This window comes from Garra rufa, chromosome 11 (genome assembly GCF_049309525.1).
Source record: "Garra rufa chromosome 11, GarRuf1.0, whole genome shotgun sequence".
NCBI classification, from domain to species: Eukaryota; Metazoa; Chordata; class Actinopteri; order Cypriniformes; family Cyprinidae; genus Garra; species Garra rufa.
In genome coordinates, this window is record NC_133371.1 from 30,601,966 (window position 1) to 30,618,314 (window position 16,349).

The window sequence follows — 16,349 nt, forward strand, 5'->3', positions numbered from 1 at the left end:
TATATGAACTGAACTACAACATGAACTGATGACAAAGATCAGACATATAGCGGTAGCATTATCGCAATATGACGGGTATAGAAAGATACATTCATTTACATTCAGGCACGCACATTTACCACTCCCTGAAGATAGCAGAGAATGAAACCGAAAGTAAACTTGAACAGAACTACCGTCAGCGCTCTGTACACGCACAACTGTGTCACAAGTCACATGCACTACCCTTACAAAACGAATAAGGAATTTATTACATATTGACACATTTACATATTATTAAATAAATTAGCACGATAGTATCCTGTATCGGTGATCTCAGAGGCTGACGATTGGACAATATGAAAATTGAGCATATCGCCCAACACTAGATATCATCATGGTCACATGACATATGAAATGATAGGTCTTTTTCTAACATAAAAGGTTTTTCACAGTTGTGTTTTGGGCCATTATGTATGGAAGCCCATTTCCGCCACTGAATAAAAAAGGGTTATTATCTCGCAATTCTGACTTCTTTTCTCAGAATTGTGAAATATAAACTCGCAATTGTGAGTCATAGACAAAATTGTGAGATATAAACTTGCAGTTCTGAGAAATAAAGTCAGTATTGTGTGATATAAACTCGCAATTGCGAGAAAAAAATTCGAATTGTGAGATAAAAATAAAAAGACTTCATATCTCGCAATTCTGAGATATAAACTCGCAATTCTGTGAACGTATCAGTTTTTTTTTTTCTCCTCAGAGCTTGACTTTATAACTCACAATTGCCAGTCTATCTCACAATTCTGAGAAAAAAGTCAGAATTACGAGATACAAACTCGCAATTGCGAGAAAAATAATTTCTCGCAATAGTGACATTATATCCCGCAATTCTGACTTTATAACTCGCAATTGTGAGTTTATATCACACAGTTCTGAGAAAAAAAGTCAGAATTGCAAGATGTAAACTCGCAATTGCGAGAAAATAGTCTGAATTGGAGCTGGAGTTTTTCATCAAAATAAAAGCTCTACTGCCATTTTTGTCAAAATAAAAGCTTAAAAGTGCAGTATGATTTGCTGGCAGTGGTAACGTTATTACAGTCCATATTCAAAAGATCTCTTTCAAGTGTAGAAATTAGAAAATAAGTGTTGTAAGTTTCCTACTGTAGCCTAGTGTAAAGCAAAAACAATATACCTGAAATATTCATTTTCATTTATTTTACAGTGCAATTTTACAATATAAGCTATTACTGTCCTAGGAATAATAAAATATATTATTAATAATATATTATTATTATTATTATTATTATTATATTCTATTTTGTTTGGCTTCCTAACACCCCAGTGTCATAGTAATTTAGACTGAGACAGTATACCACAAATAAAAAGAGGGGTGATTCCCCTTTAAAGTTCAGGTACAAGTCACTGACTTTTTTCTGACTTTTGTTTTCTTAGTTAAGAACATGGGTTGGAGCTCTTAATTTTGAACCCTTGAAGTGCGTTAGATAGAATAATTTAACTTTAAAATGTACACAATTTTTTCATCTTCATTTGTATTTTTTTTTTAAATATTGCAATAAATATCATATCGTGGACTTCATATCGAGATACTATCGTATCGTGAGATTTTGATTTCGTTACATTCCTATTCTTAACAGATTTATTTTATTTGTTTTAAAAGCAAAATCACTTCAATTTAAAAGCCACTTCAGCTTTTTCTTTCTTTCTTTTTTTTTCTTTTACAAAATGTTAAGTAATATTGCCATTATATTTGGGTTTTACTAAACATTATGCTATTTTAGAACTGAAATAGTTCAACCTAAATTAAATTTAATGTAAAATAAAATGCATATGACGCATATAAATTATCTTGATTCTTATTAAAGTAATACTGTATAACTTAATAGTTAAGTAAAGTTAAAATAAAAACATTATTAAAATAAAAAATACAATATGAACAAAAATATTTAAAATGTATATTTTCTCAATATATATATATATATATATGTGTGTGTGTGTGTGTGTGTGTGTGTGTGTGTGTGTGTGTGTGTAAAATAAAATACAAAATAAAATAAACTACATTAATAACTGAATGTTATTTAAACTTAATTTATTTAAAACTAAACAAGTCCTACCTTTACTTGAGAGTGTGACGTTCTCCACTGTTCTGGCCCATGGCGACTAAACTCCTGCTGTGCCCATGGGCGGCATTTTAGGTGGCAGACATCACAATAGGCCGTTCCCCGTCCACCCACTTCGCTATCTATCTTGAAGAGCCATCGCTGGACTTCCATGTGTTCTGTCATCAATTGGGCTAGACTTTCATGAAGCTGGAAGACAGACATCACCTCTAATATTTTATTCTTTTTCTACGTCATCAAATGTGTTTCACATGAGGTTACTGTGCACACAGACCTGCTCCAGAGTGTATATATCCCACTTTCCTGGAGGCATGTCGACCCCTGCACTACTAAAGATCCGTCTTCCTCCGGATTTCGTGCTGTATAGCTGGGTCACCGCAGGCTCTGTGCCCAAAAGTGGAACTTCGAGCTCATCAGCTACAGCCAGGTCATCAACATGGGTGACACCGCCAATCATGTAGGCCTGCTTCCCCTGGATCAAATTCTTGATGCGCTGTAGTGTTCGAGGGCTGTACTTCAGGAGCGAAGCTAGACACATGTTTCGGGTCTGAAAGAGGAATATAATGATCAATTTAAAGAGCACAAAAGCTGTGGAATTATCATAATAAGCTCTAATAAAGAGAACGCATAACAGAAATATATTTTTATTATGTATATTCACTCCCAAAGGTGAAATCTCAGCGGTCTTTGTGTACATAAATAACTGTCCTTTCCACTCCAGCAATAAGGTCTCACCCCTGCCTTTGTCTATGGGTGTAATTTATGAACGTGCGCAAACACATTGGGCCCATTACGTGCAGCCGGAGGGGTCATGACCTCTCCTGTACTCCAACACGTTAAATTGATAAAGGAGAGTCTGGGGAGGGCCGTACACCTCTGCAGCCTCTTGTCTTTACTATGTGCTTAGTGATGGGCTCCGTGGGGAAAGCACTAATTACTCCACATCTGTATGTTTGATCCAAGCAGAATTGTCCCGTCTGTCATTGGCACACCACGCTGGCAGCAATGGCTAACAGAGATTTATCCTGCTGACACGTCTGGCAGAGTTTACACACAGAGAGGAATCGACAGGGAAGAGGCAGCGCGTGCCGCTTGTGTGCTATGCGGCAATAAATAACAGAGGCACGTTGCTTGAACGCGCAGGCAGTTAGGCCTAGAATAACTGAAGAAACAAATTTGAATTTGGGTTTTAAGGTAGCCTTTTTCAGGTTCTTTTATAGGTTCTAACAATGAGTAGAAAAGGATATACTAGTAATTATCATAAATAGTAAATGTTTTAAATAGTAAATATTAGGGCTGGATTTCATAATTCAGTTCGAATTCAATATGGATTATTTTGGATACAGTTGAGGTCAAAAGTTTACATCCCCCTTTCTGAATTTACAAAATATTAATTATTTTACCAAAATAAGAGGGATCATACAAAATGCATGTTATTGTTTATTTAGTACTATTTAGTGCTTTAGTCCCTTGTTTGTTTTGAACGGTTAAACTGCCCACTGTTCTTTAGAAAAATTCTCCAGGTCCCATAAATTCTTTAGTTTTTCAGCATTTTTGTGTATTTGAACCCTTTCCAACAATGACTGTATGATTTTGACATCCATCTTTTCACAATGAGTTGAAATGTAATTTATTTTGTCTTCTGTACACATCTCCATTCTGTTCAAAAGTTTTCACCCCCGACTCTTAATGCATCGTTTGTCCTTCAGGAGCATCATTGAGCGTTTTAACCTTCTGTAATAGTTGCAACAGAGTCCCTCTGTTGTCCTCAGTGTAAAAAGATGGATCTCAAAATCATACAGTCATTACTGAAAAGGGTTTAAATACACAAAAATGCTGAAAAACCAAATAATTTGTGGGACCTGAAGGATTTTTCTGAAGAACAGCGGACAGTTTAACTGTTGAGGACAAACATGGTAAAAAAAAAAATACAGCTGTGGATCATTCAGGTAACAACACAGTATTAAGAATCAAGTGTATGTAAACTTTTATACAGGGTTATTTCTATAAATTCAACTATTGTTTTCTCTTGTGGACTATATGTAAATGTCTTTTATGTGAAATAACTCATTCAGGTCTGTTCTAAATAAAAAACAACATGCATGTTGTATAATCCCTCTTATTTTGGTAAAATAATTCACATTTTCAAGATTCTGCAAGGTGAATGTAAACTTTTGACCTCAACTATATTTTGTGCTGAAACTGGTATTAAAGCCAGGAGATGAGTTTACCTGCACTTCAGCAACCATTTATTGTTTGAATACTCTAATAAAATGAACTGAATTTGAAATCTGACACTTTCATAACAAAGCACAAAGCTTATTGCGATTTATTGGATGGGATGTGCGCTACAAAGCTCCATTCAAGGAATGAAAACAAGCTAGACTAATCGATTTTTGGGATTTAGGAATCAATATCAATAGCTTTTGTTTCTCTATTGTAAGTGGCTTTGTACTAAATAAGTAAATATAAAAATACAGATCCTTGCACAGAAACCTAATCACTTATGGAAGGTCTGCACAGAGTACTAAATATAAAGGTCACCTCTGTCGCCCTCTACAGGTTAAATACATAAAATCTTTCTTTGAAGAATATATTTAAGAAATCACTTTGAGGGGAGACAAAAGGTCTGTGTATTAACATCTAGGTGTGTGTGTATGTGGTGCATCATACTGAAAAATACTCCAGTGCTTCTGGCATGAGGATAGTGAAGCGTTTGGCACAGTGGGACTCGGGCACAGAAGCGTCACCCAGCTCAATGGCAGTCTGCAGGCCCAGCAGGCGAGTGTAGTACTGGAGAACATCCTCACCAAGGCGCACCGGAGACACATAGATGACCTCAACATTCTCATCTGTATGTAACACAAACAGTACTGTGTTTGCTTTCATGTGTCTGCTGCCAATCCAATTTGATCATGTCCTGGTTAACACCCTCACCTCTGATGTCACACAGTCGGCCCATCTGGGTATTCTGGAGAATATCAAATCCCCTGAGACTGAGCCGCTGATGTTGGGAATATCCTGTTGAACAAATCAAAATGACTTGAAATGAGATTTGAAATATTTTAGCCTAAATTAACAACTCTATTCTAAGTCAAAACACTCCGAATTCTCAAAAAGACTCTGTAATGAAATGATTAAATGCATACAAACTAACAGAGCGAGGCAATAAAAACAATAGGGTTCAACTTCTTAATTATCCGAGCTCACACAGGCCTCTCCTCAGCCACCCCCAGTGCAAAAATCACACTCCATCTGCTGGTGATTACAAATCACACTTATCATCATCATCTCCAATAGCCAGCGCTAGTCTCAATGACAAGTTTTTGTTAAATAAATTGTAAAACTGCAGGTGCACCCAAAAAGATGTATTTTTTCGCTTTAAAATAATATGTGACCAGAAGCCATCATAACAGATGGAAAGGAATTACCCAATGATGGGAGGTGGATGATAGTCCTTTTGGCAGAGGTGATGTGTTTCCAGTTGGCTGCCAGACTCTGTGAATCACAGACAGCAGAGAGTAAAAGAGAATAAAAGTGATCGGTGACAGACAGCACCCAGCAGCACATGGATTTATCATGTTGTCGGCCCACCGATGGCAGCAAAGGGAGGAAATTATGCTTGTCTTTCTCCCTGGGTCTCATGGAGACAAACCAAGCATAAATCACATTAATTAAATCAGCTAAGTGCATACTTAGAAACATCTTTCCTCTATTAATTCAATTAGCAGGCTACATGAAGCTTTCTGCCAGGGGAAGATTAAGACTTAATTAAAAGGATGTGAGTGTTTAAAGGGTGGAAACATACACAAGCTTGTGTCTCCTCTCACAGTGAGTGACGGTGAGGATAAATGAACATGTGGGCACTAATTAAGAGACATGCTAGTTTCATAAAGATGTTACAGGAATGACAGAACAGATGAAACATCTGTTCTGACAAATAGAAACTTAATCTAAACCTGAGTCTGTGCTATCACAATCACTCTTTAAATAAGCACCTCTGCACTGAAAGTTCAGTTCTCTCTGCTGCTATATTGGTAAATACATGTACCTTACAAGTGTGGTTTCACATTTTTTTATTTCATCTGAGTGGAACAACTGTACTTTCTTATTCCACGGATTCACTGGGATAACTAGTTATAAAGGCAATAAGGTTTTGTGGTTTTATAACATTTCAAGTTAATATACGGTAACAATTTAGAAACAACATTGCTAATTTCTTACAATCAACTACAGTTTTTGCCCAGCCAGTGATAATAGTTTTAAGAAAAGCCAAAGCAGAACAATTGCAAGAATTGGTTGACTGAATGACTTCATTACTTATTCATAAACCAACAGTTGCAAATGAATCGCTGTTTGAACGAATTTATTGAATGAATGATTCGTTGACCCACAAAATCAACATTTTGAATTTTTGAACAAATCTTTGCCACTGAATACAAAATAGGAAAGGTAATTGCGTCATCTTCATCTCACAGTTTTGACTTTTGAAATGTAAACCCAGAATTCTGACTTTTTTTCTTGCAAAATTGTGAGATATAAACTCCAATAGAAAAGTCCAATTCTGAGGGGAAAAAGACTGACATGTTCTCAGAGTTTGTATCTCACAATTCTGACTTAATAACTTGCAACTGCGTGTTATAAAGTCAGATTTGTTAGATAGAAACTCACAATTCTGAAAAAAATTGTGAGATTTAAACTTGCAATTGCAAGAAAAAAATTTCAGAATTGAGAGATATGAACTCGGAATTCAGATTTTTTTTTCTCAGAATTGCATGATATAAATTCACAAGCAATTCTAATGTTTATTCTTGCAATTCAGAATTTTTTTTTTGAATTGTGAGATAATCTCGCAAATGCAAATTATAAAGATTTTTACATATCACAATTCTGACCTTTTTTCTTACAATTGTAAGATTTAAACTTGCAATTGCAAGAAAATATAAAGTCAGAGTTATAAAGTCAAAGTTATAAAGTCACAATTGTAAGATATAAACATGCAATTCTGAGAAAAAAAATTAATTGTAACTTTATTTCTCAGAATTGCGACTTTATTTCTCAGAACTGAGTTTTTATCTTACAATTTTGACTTTGTTTTCTTACAATTGTGAGATTGCAATTGCAAGAAAAAAACTCGGAATTCTGATTTTTTGCGAGTTTATATCATGCAATTCTGATGTTTTTTCTTGCAATTCTGAATTTATTTCTCAGAATTGTGAGATATAATCTCGCAATTGCGAATTATAAAGTCCAATTCTGGGGGTAAAAAAAGACTGATATGTTGTCAGAGTTTATATAACTGACTTTATTTTTTAGAATTGCGACTTTATTTCTTTATTAGATATAAACTGTGAGTTTATATCTCACAATTCTGACTTTGTTTTCTTACAACTGTGAGATTTAAACTTGCAATTGCAAGAAAAAATATAAAAAATTGTGAGATATAAACTCAGAATTCTGACTTTTGTTCTCAGAATTGCATGATATAAAAGTAAAAGCAAACTTATTAGAAAAATGAACACTGGAACATACATCAGCATAAAAGAACTACCCAAAATGACGAAAACCATCTTTGGAACCATCTATAAGTGTAATTTAACTGTTTAGGTTGTCTCACGTCCCATTAGATTACATAGAGAGGGTGGGGTTTATGACCTATACTGGGACCAGCCACCTGGGGGCGATCGAAACGTTTTGGCTTCATTTTTCAAGAATTGTGCGACACACTTGATATAAACTTATGAGTTTGTATCTCACAATTTAAAATTGAAAACTGTTATGTCAATGCTCTTGGAACGATGCTCAACAGACCAAAACTAACTGTTATATAAATGTATATTTTATTCACCTCTGCCCTGATGCGGTAGTTTTCCAGTTGGCGGAGACGTGAGGCCTGCAGACTCTTCTTCAAGTGGCCTATTTTGGCACGTTTCAGCAGAGACATGGCAATAACTTGAGCCGCCCATTTGGGCCTGAGCTGGAGCAGGTAGGCGGTACGGGCAGAGTAACGCCTCCAGCAGGTCTGGATGCGCACAGCCGCTGCCTGATGCCCCTCGATGCCTTTGTAGCGCTGGCCAGGCTGACACATCAGGTCCCATACCTCATCCCTGTTTTCAAGCACCAAGAACAGCTTCTCCACAGGGGCGCACCGGCCCCTGCCGTCTATCCACTCGAGCTCACCGCTCAGCACGCACGCTGCCAGCCGTTCCCCACACACCCTCGCCAGTGGCACCGCAAAGTCCAATAGCAACCTCTTCAGCTGGTCCAAAGCCTCTACCATTGCACCCCAATATAGACAGTATTGCTTTTTAAACCTACAGTAGTCAGGATCATCCGGGTCAATCTGACCCTCAACTATGGTGAAAGGATATTTGCTGACAGCAGCTGGCACTGGAACGCTCTAAGAAGAGAAATGCTAAATTATTAGAATCAGAAGACATAGAGTGTCCAAATCATCTAAAATAGTACCTCAGCAAGCAGAACACACTATATATCTTTGTCATGTATGTAACTTCAAACCAGAAATTATTCAGACACCAGATATAATTTTTAATTTGTTTTTTTTTACTAGTGGGTGCAGGACACTATAGTCCATTAAAATAAGTGAGGATAGCAAAATAAAGTAAACGGTGACATATTATACCCAAAAAAATCTTCATACAGTGTACTACCAGTACTACCAGTTGATAAATATTTGGGACCAGAAATTTGATTTTACACTTTGACCTGAACTTGTTTTGTTACATACCTTTCTATTAAAGTTATCTGACATTGTCAAGATGAATTTGCTCTCGCAAACTTTAACTCTTGAGTTCTTGTCATATTTTATTACCATTTTCTAATCTATAGTGAATAAACTGTGATAATGTGAGAAAAGTTGAAGGTGTCTGATTAAAGTTTGGTTTGACTGTATGTAAGTATAAATAAATAATACCTGCAGGTTAAGTGGGGTGAGTCGGGCTACCCCACGAATCAGCACATTGTCCGAGCTTGCAGAAGCAGCTGAAGGAGGGGGGGTACGCATGGTCCTGGATCCTGGACTCTCGGTTGCTGATCTTCCGTCTCTGCTCACGTCCATCTCCAGTTTTGAAGCCTCTTCTGACTCATCTATCATCAGATAAGAAGTACATACTACAGTCAAAGACTGTATAATATACATAATTGATATATTAAAAAGATAAGTAAACAATATTTATAAATACATGTAATATTTGTCTAGTCATTTTATTGACATTTTGTACCAGTGCCTAATCTTTAAAATTATCTGCTGAAAATGACATTTTAATTAACAAAATAGCAATACTTGAGGCTTGGTTTACTTCCCTTATGTATGTAGATTGTTGGGATCCAATATACAAGAGAATTTTAGGATACATACAAATTGACTTTCTAACTTTAAATGTAGGCCGCAAGTGTGTAATGACATTGTGGAAATAGACTGACCCGTCTTACTTTGGCCACTGTCCTCTCTCTGGAGCACATGGACAGCTTTGGGCTGTACTGGGGTTTGCACTGAAGAGAGGTCAGCTGTTGAGGGTAGTAGCCCTGAAATGCATTAAAAAAATCAAGTCTAATTACAATCTGCAGGGAGGATCTGTACACAAAATATTTTAGGATTCGTGACTACAGCATATTATTCATGAACACAAAAGGAGGGCACAAACAAACAAATTCATTTATGCAAATGTAAGCTTATACAATACTGTTTAAAAAGTTTGAATTCTGCTAGGTTTTTTTTTATAAAGCAATACTTTTATTCAGCAAAGAATCATTAAGTAAAAGCGAACACATTCATAATGTTACAGAATATTTCTATTTTAAATGTGGTTCCCTATCTATTTATCAAAGAATCGTGCAAAGAAAATGTGTCACAAAATATGTAAAGCACAACTGTTTTAACACTGAAAATAATATGAAATTTTCTTGAGCACCAAATCAGCATGATTTCAAAAGGATCATGTGACACTAATGACTGGATTAATGGCTGCTGAAAATTGGCATTACAGGAATATATAATTGTGTGTGTGTGTATATATATGTGACCCTGGACCACAAAACCAGTCATAAGGGTCAATTTGGTTTGTTAGGATATGACAACATTTGACTGAGATACAACGTTTTGAAAATCTGGAATCTTAGGGTGCAAAAATCGAAATATTGAGAAAATCGTCTTTAAAGTTGTCCAAATGAAGTTCTTAGCAATGCATATTACTAATTAACATTTGATATATTTACGGTAGGATATCTTTATGGAACATGATCTTCAGTTAATATCCTACTGGCAAAAAAAGCAAAATTTATCATTTTGACCCATACAATGTATTGTTGGCTATTGCTACAAATATACCTGTGCCATTTACTCGTTTTATGATCCAGGGTCACATATATATAATAAAAGTTATTTAAAATTGTTATAAGATTTCACAATCTTACTGATTTTACTTGTATATTTGATAATTTCAGCCTTGGTGAACATAAGAGACTTTCAAAAAACTTACAGACTTAAAACTCTTAAACAGCACAGTAAAAAAAATCTGTATCAGTTGTAAAAACAAGTTTATACCGGCATTCATGTCTCTACATTCAGGTGGTGGTTTGGGGTGTAGGTGTTTAGGTAGACCTCTATGTGCTGCAGCAAAACCCAAAGTGGGGCCAGTGACCACTCTTTGAGTCCCAACCTAGAAAAAACAACCAAACAAATGTTATGTTTTCATTACATACTGTAAACATACACTATACTCTTTCAATCCATTGTGGTTCACCCAGAATCTATTTTAAAGAGCTATTTCACAAAGAAGTTAAGACATCATCATTTATTTCCCTTTATACTTTCACTGTAGCACTGAAATCTCATTTGAGTGATTTAAATAGGTGCATATTTAAGTTTGATGTTAAAGTCCCCATGAAATCAAAATTGAAGTTTTTTTTTGGCTTTTAGTATTAATATGTTAGCCTTAAGGTTAGCCTTAATGATAAAATTCACATTTATATGCAGATCCGCCAATATGGATCAGCGATTTTGATGACATCACCCTGAACTTCAGCTTCTAATCAAACTTTCTGTCCAATCAAATGCTCTCTAGAATCCGACGCATCCCGCTCCCTACACTATAAATAGACGCTGAAGCTGTGGCTGTGGCTGAAATTGGTCACACATTCACAGAATTTGTATTTACACAGAATGCTATATTATATATAGATAATGCAAAATGCATGAGATTGTGGCTGTCATACACTGTCCAATGCAGCTTTACCGAGCTTAAAGGTTCTTGCCCAAGCTGTGATATAAACAGATGCTATTGGCCATTTATAAATGGGGGTGGGACTCCTGGATATGTCCCAACCTGTCTTTCTGTTTCAGTTGAAATTACGTCAACACATAGAATAACGCTGCGTGTTTAAAAGCACTTCAGTTAGGGTGACTATACATCCTCTTTTCCCTGGCCAGGATTCCTAAATTGCCTAAATTGCCCAAAATTTCGGGTGCTTTCTACAGTCGCCATTTATTGTGTGCGTTTTTGTATTAAAGCCTTGCGCAGGACTGTTTTTTAAATTCCGCTCCCGCAAACATTCTAATATTGAATATTATTATTGCGCATCACGGAGTCACTATCAATATGCAGAGTATTTAAATTGCTTTGGATGCAGCTCGTGTTGGATGTAGGGTTGCCAAATCCGCATTTTTTACAAGGAACTGGGCTGATTTTAAACTGTTGCGGCAGGTTGATTTTCTCCTGTGGGTTAAAAGTTTGAAATATTGCATTCATTTTGACTGAAATGCTTGTATGCTTGTATTGAAACCTTTTGCATTCTACCTGTGATAAAACTGTGGTAGATATTAATTTTGTGAAGGATGGCAACTGTGGTAGGAAGCTTTTTAGCTGTGTTTACTGTAAAATATGTAGTTTTGGTACAGAAATTACATATTTTTATATGTAAATAAACTAATTAAACTAAGACCCCACCCTCACTTTCATCAACAGGGAAAATAGCATTCTTATTTTTGGGAGATCTATCCCTTTAAGCTTAAAGTAATGGGTATTTCTTAAAAAGGCAATAAAACATTGTCCAAACATGGAGGAATTACTGAGCCCTCGAATGATAGCTCTGTGGTCAAAGGTCAGAGGTGTTGAAAGTGACAGAACAAAGGGTATTAACCTACTGCCCCGTTTCACTGGGCCAAACAAACCTGCCTGCAGGCTCTAAAGCCACCATTCACCCGATACTAGAAGAAGAGAGCGAGGGAACACACTTCGCTCAATAACTTGCTCATGGAGAATGCTATTAGCTTCGGGTCACCGATCAGATTTTTCCCTCCAAACAAAACTTTGTTGTAAAAGGCTGGGAGACGACTATCCATTAATCAGGCTGGTGGCAGCTTGTAGGTGTCAAGAAATATGGTTTCTCTTTCTGTCGGTTCCGTTGGCTGTGGCGAATCAAAAGTGCGTGCACATTTGCGAGAGAGAGCGCGTGATGTTGTGTGATTACAACCAACAGATTTTCCGCATTCATTAAAATAAAGCTGGAGCTCAAATACAGGCAGTTAATGACATTGTAAACTGGCCAATAAGCCCCCTTCCCTGAAGCAATCAATCACACGCTGGCAATGCTTTCTGGATACTTTGAGCACGGCGTGGTTTATTTGTCTCGCACCTTCTCTCAAGTGAACAGCTGCTTGAAATCTTCTAGAATTAAATTCCATCAGAGCAATGCCTAAAATGCTCGTACCTCCTCATTATCATATAATAGTTCATAAATCAAATGAAAGTCGTGCACCACATTCCACAATAAAAAGGATGTAGTGCAATAATTAGGATCTCAGTGCTAGTCATATAGCGACTAATATAATTCGTCATTAATTTTAACAATCATTTTGATAAAAACAAGCACCAAAAGTCACTTAAAAGCCTAATAAAAACATGTTATCTACAGAAAATTTATAGCTTGATGACTAAATCAGAATATAAACGTTTTTAGGACGTGCATTAATCATAGCACACAAAACAGCATAAAAAAACCGAGGTCAGTGCCGAAAAACATATAATGGAGAGCACACTGCGAGTTTGTCAAGTTGTGGGCACATGCCAGACAGAGCCCTTCTGTACTCAACTCATCCTGCTGTTCTCTGGCCTGTCTGTTGTCACACCACTGAGCTCCCTGACAAACCACGAGCGCCGGCCAGGTGTTTGGAGAGGTTTGGAGGCTCGCAGCTGTTTAAGTGATACAAGGGGACATTTTAAAGAAAAAAACAGTGGGAGCTCCTTCGGAGACTCAGTGGAGAACTAGCCGACAGCACAGAGGTATCGACGCAGCAGGCAGAGCGCCAGCGAGTGCCAGTTGGGTAAGCCACGGCTGTCTTATTGGCATGCGGGAACAGGTACCGGTGCCTGTCCTGAGACAGCTGTAAAGCAGCAGCCCATACAACTGCAATCAGGCGGTGGCCGTCCTCCGAAGAATGCTGATGTGCCGCAATCTGCGTCTGTCTGCTTTCGGCAGCCAAGTCTCATACCTTCTTCTCAACAACATGACAGCCTCCTCACGAGTGACAGGCAGAGGATGCAGGAGATAGAGGAAGAACCGCGGCGGAAAGCAGAAGGGGGGGAAACAGAGCACCAAAACAAATGGTGACCTTTAGAAAGATTAATTTGTTTACCAACAGACAGATTTAGCTGTCACTGCCAAACCAGGTGACCTTCAAATCCGCATCTCCTGTTTGAAAGCAAAGTGACTGGAGTCATCTATTATTACACGCCAGTCACATCTTTTCTTTTCACGAGGTTCATGTGACAGACGCTGGCGTTAAGGCAACAGTCAGAGCTGGCCAACATATAATCAACACCATCAATAAGCCTTAATCATAAAAGCTGCTTTACACACATGTAAAATAAAGAAACACTATAGTATTAGAGACAGTTCAAACACAAAAAAAGAATCATTGTCATTATTTTTTCAGTTGTACATAACAGAACGTATTTTAAGAAATATCTCATGCATTTCTTCAGCAGAAGAAATAAAGTCAGGTTTCAAACAACATGAGGGTGAGTAAAGACAGAATTTTCATTTTTTGATGAACTGCCCCATTAATTTACCATTTTGAATAACAACACAAACATATCTTTTATCAACTCACACTGGCCCCGGTTTTCTTGTGCAGGTGAGGAAGCTGAATCCCATAATTGTGTTGTACGATCTCCTTGTTCTTTGGGTGAAAGGGGTTATTTAGCAGACGCATGATTAATGCTGACTTGTGCTGTTGGAGAGACAGAATCATAGATTACCGAATTAAATTTTATTTTTTTGGCTGGACAAATGTTATGCATATGTGTAAAGATGGAAACCTTTTCTCCTGGTGATGGACCAGGTATCTGGCACCTTTGAGGGCGTGCATTTGGTATTGTCTCATATTGTGGCTGCCTATAAAAATGTTATGAAATGTGTTAGATTTATTGTGATTTTTACATAATGTAATTGACATTATGCGTTTTTAAATACCATTTAACAAGCTTGGTGGGGACAGGCTTCTTTTCAGGCTCTTCAATACAGGGTAGAGTCAAAACCTGATTATTTATGGTTTTCAGATAATCGTCTGCATGCCTCTATAATTCAGTAAACAAATATTTACAAGCATCATTCGTTTATCCACATTTGTTATATATTTCCACTGCATGGATCTTAGTGAGATAATTATTAGTTATATAGTAGTAAACATTTGAAGTGAATCAAAAAAGTTCTAAAACAAGAATATATATACATATATATGTACATACACACTAGCATTCAATTTATTAATGTTTTTTAAACATTTTTATCAAAAATACCGAGAAAAAAAAACAGTAATATTATAAAATATAATTGCAATTTAAAATAACAATTTTCTATCTCAATATTCTTTAAAATCTAATTTATTTCTGTGATCAAAGCTGAATTTTCAGCATCATTAATCCAGTCTTCAGTGTCACATGATCCTTCAGAAATCATCCTAATATGCTGATTAATTATCAGTCTTGGAAACACTTGTGCTGCCAAATATTTTTTTGGAACTTGTGATACTTTTTTCAGGATTCTTTGATGAAAAAAAAGTTAAAAAGAACAGCATTTATTCAAAATAGAATTATTTTCTAACAATACAAGTCTTTTCTATTACTTTTTTTTTTATCACTTTAACACATCCTTGCTGAATAAAATTATTATAAGAATATAATTTATTTCAATGAAACTTGGAACAGTAATGCATATTGTTACAAAATAATTCTGTTTTAAATAAATGTTGTTCTTTTGAATGTTTTATTCATCAAAAAATCCTGAAAAGTATCACGGTTTGCAAAAAAATATTTTGCAGAACAAGTGTTTCCAAGACTGATAATTAATCAGCATATTAGAATGATTTCTGAAGTATCATGTGGCACTGAAGACTGAAGTATTGATGCTGAAAATTCAGCTTTGATCACAGGAATAAATTACATTTAATAGTATATTAAAATAGAAAACCAGTATTTTAAATTGCTAAAATTTTTCACAATATTACAGTTTTCACAATATTACAAAGTTATTTTTTTCTGTATGTTTAATCAAATAAACGCAGCCTTGATGAGCAAAAAAGACTAAAAAATTACAAATTTCACTGATTCCAAACTTTTTAACGGCAGTGTAAACAGAAGCTAAAAAATCTACTACAAAACTTTCTAAATGATACTGATTGCAATTTTTAAAATTCTCCTCCGACAGAAATTTGGTACTGTACGCTGTGTATTTAAGTAATGCAGACCTCAAATACAGAACTATTCAAGTCAAGTTGTCATAAAGCTGGCTTTATATATACCCTTATTCCATTTTCTGTCCTGCTGATGGCTGCATCCAAAGCTTGAATGTCCAAAACTTCCCCATTCTCCTCCACAGTCAATCGAACGAGATTCTTTTTTAGTTGTCTTAAATCATCCTGCACCTGAGACACAATAAAAATCGCAAAAGTATAGTTTTACAAACAGTAAAATTATATCATATTCAATTATATAATACAACTAACATGGTTAAAACTTAAAACAGTCCTTTTTTATTTATATTATTGTGTACTTGAACACATTACCTGTACTAAAATATGACCAACTTCATCTTTGTTTTTTAGGACGTCGGCCATTTTTCTACTAAATAATTCAGGTCACATTTAAGCTTGTTTTTTCTAAGTGCTTTCTCGCTTCGTTGCAAGTTTTATATTTTTCTAAACAAAGGTCTGAC

The 16,349-nt window shown here is 36.0% G+C and overlaps 1 protein-coding gene across 1 annotated transcript in view; it reads right to left on the reverse strand.

Annotated features, from left to right (window-relative positions):
* The window catches only part of iqch (IQ motif containing H), a 37,449-nt gene extending 21,198 nt beyond the window's left edge, over positions 1-16,251 (reverse strand). Inside the window, exons 1-14 of the mRNA XM_073850966.1 lie at positions 16,201-16,251; positions 15,937-16,059; positions 14,610-14,713; positions 14,456-14,531; positions 14,254-14,367; positions 10,681-10,795; positions 9,570-9,662; positions 9,052-9,224; positions 7,966-8,517; positions 5,549-5,615; positions 5,055-5,138; positions 4,791-4,969; positions 2,392-2,664; positions 2,118-2,306 (exon numbers count right to left, since the gene is read on the reverse strand). Coding sequence (XP_073707067.1) covers positions 2,118-2,306; positions 2,392-2,664; positions 4,791-4,969; positions 5,055-5,138; positions 5,549-5,615; positions 7,966-8,517; positions 9,052-9,224; positions 9,570-9,662; positions 10,681-10,795; positions 14,254-14,367; positions 14,456-14,531; positions 14,610-14,713; positions 15,937-16,059; positions 16,201-16,251 — 2,193 coding nt within the window. The remainder of the gene's footprint in view (positions 1-2,117; positions 2,307-2,391; positions 2,665-4,790; positions 4,970-5,054; positions 5,139-5,548; positions 5,616-7,965; positions 8,518-9,051; positions 9,225-9,569; positions 9,663-10,680; positions 10,796-14,253; positions 14,368-14,455; positions 14,532-14,609; positions 14,714-15,936; positions 16,060-16,200) is intronic.
* Between the last annotated feature and the right edge of the window lie 98 nt (positions 16,252-16,349).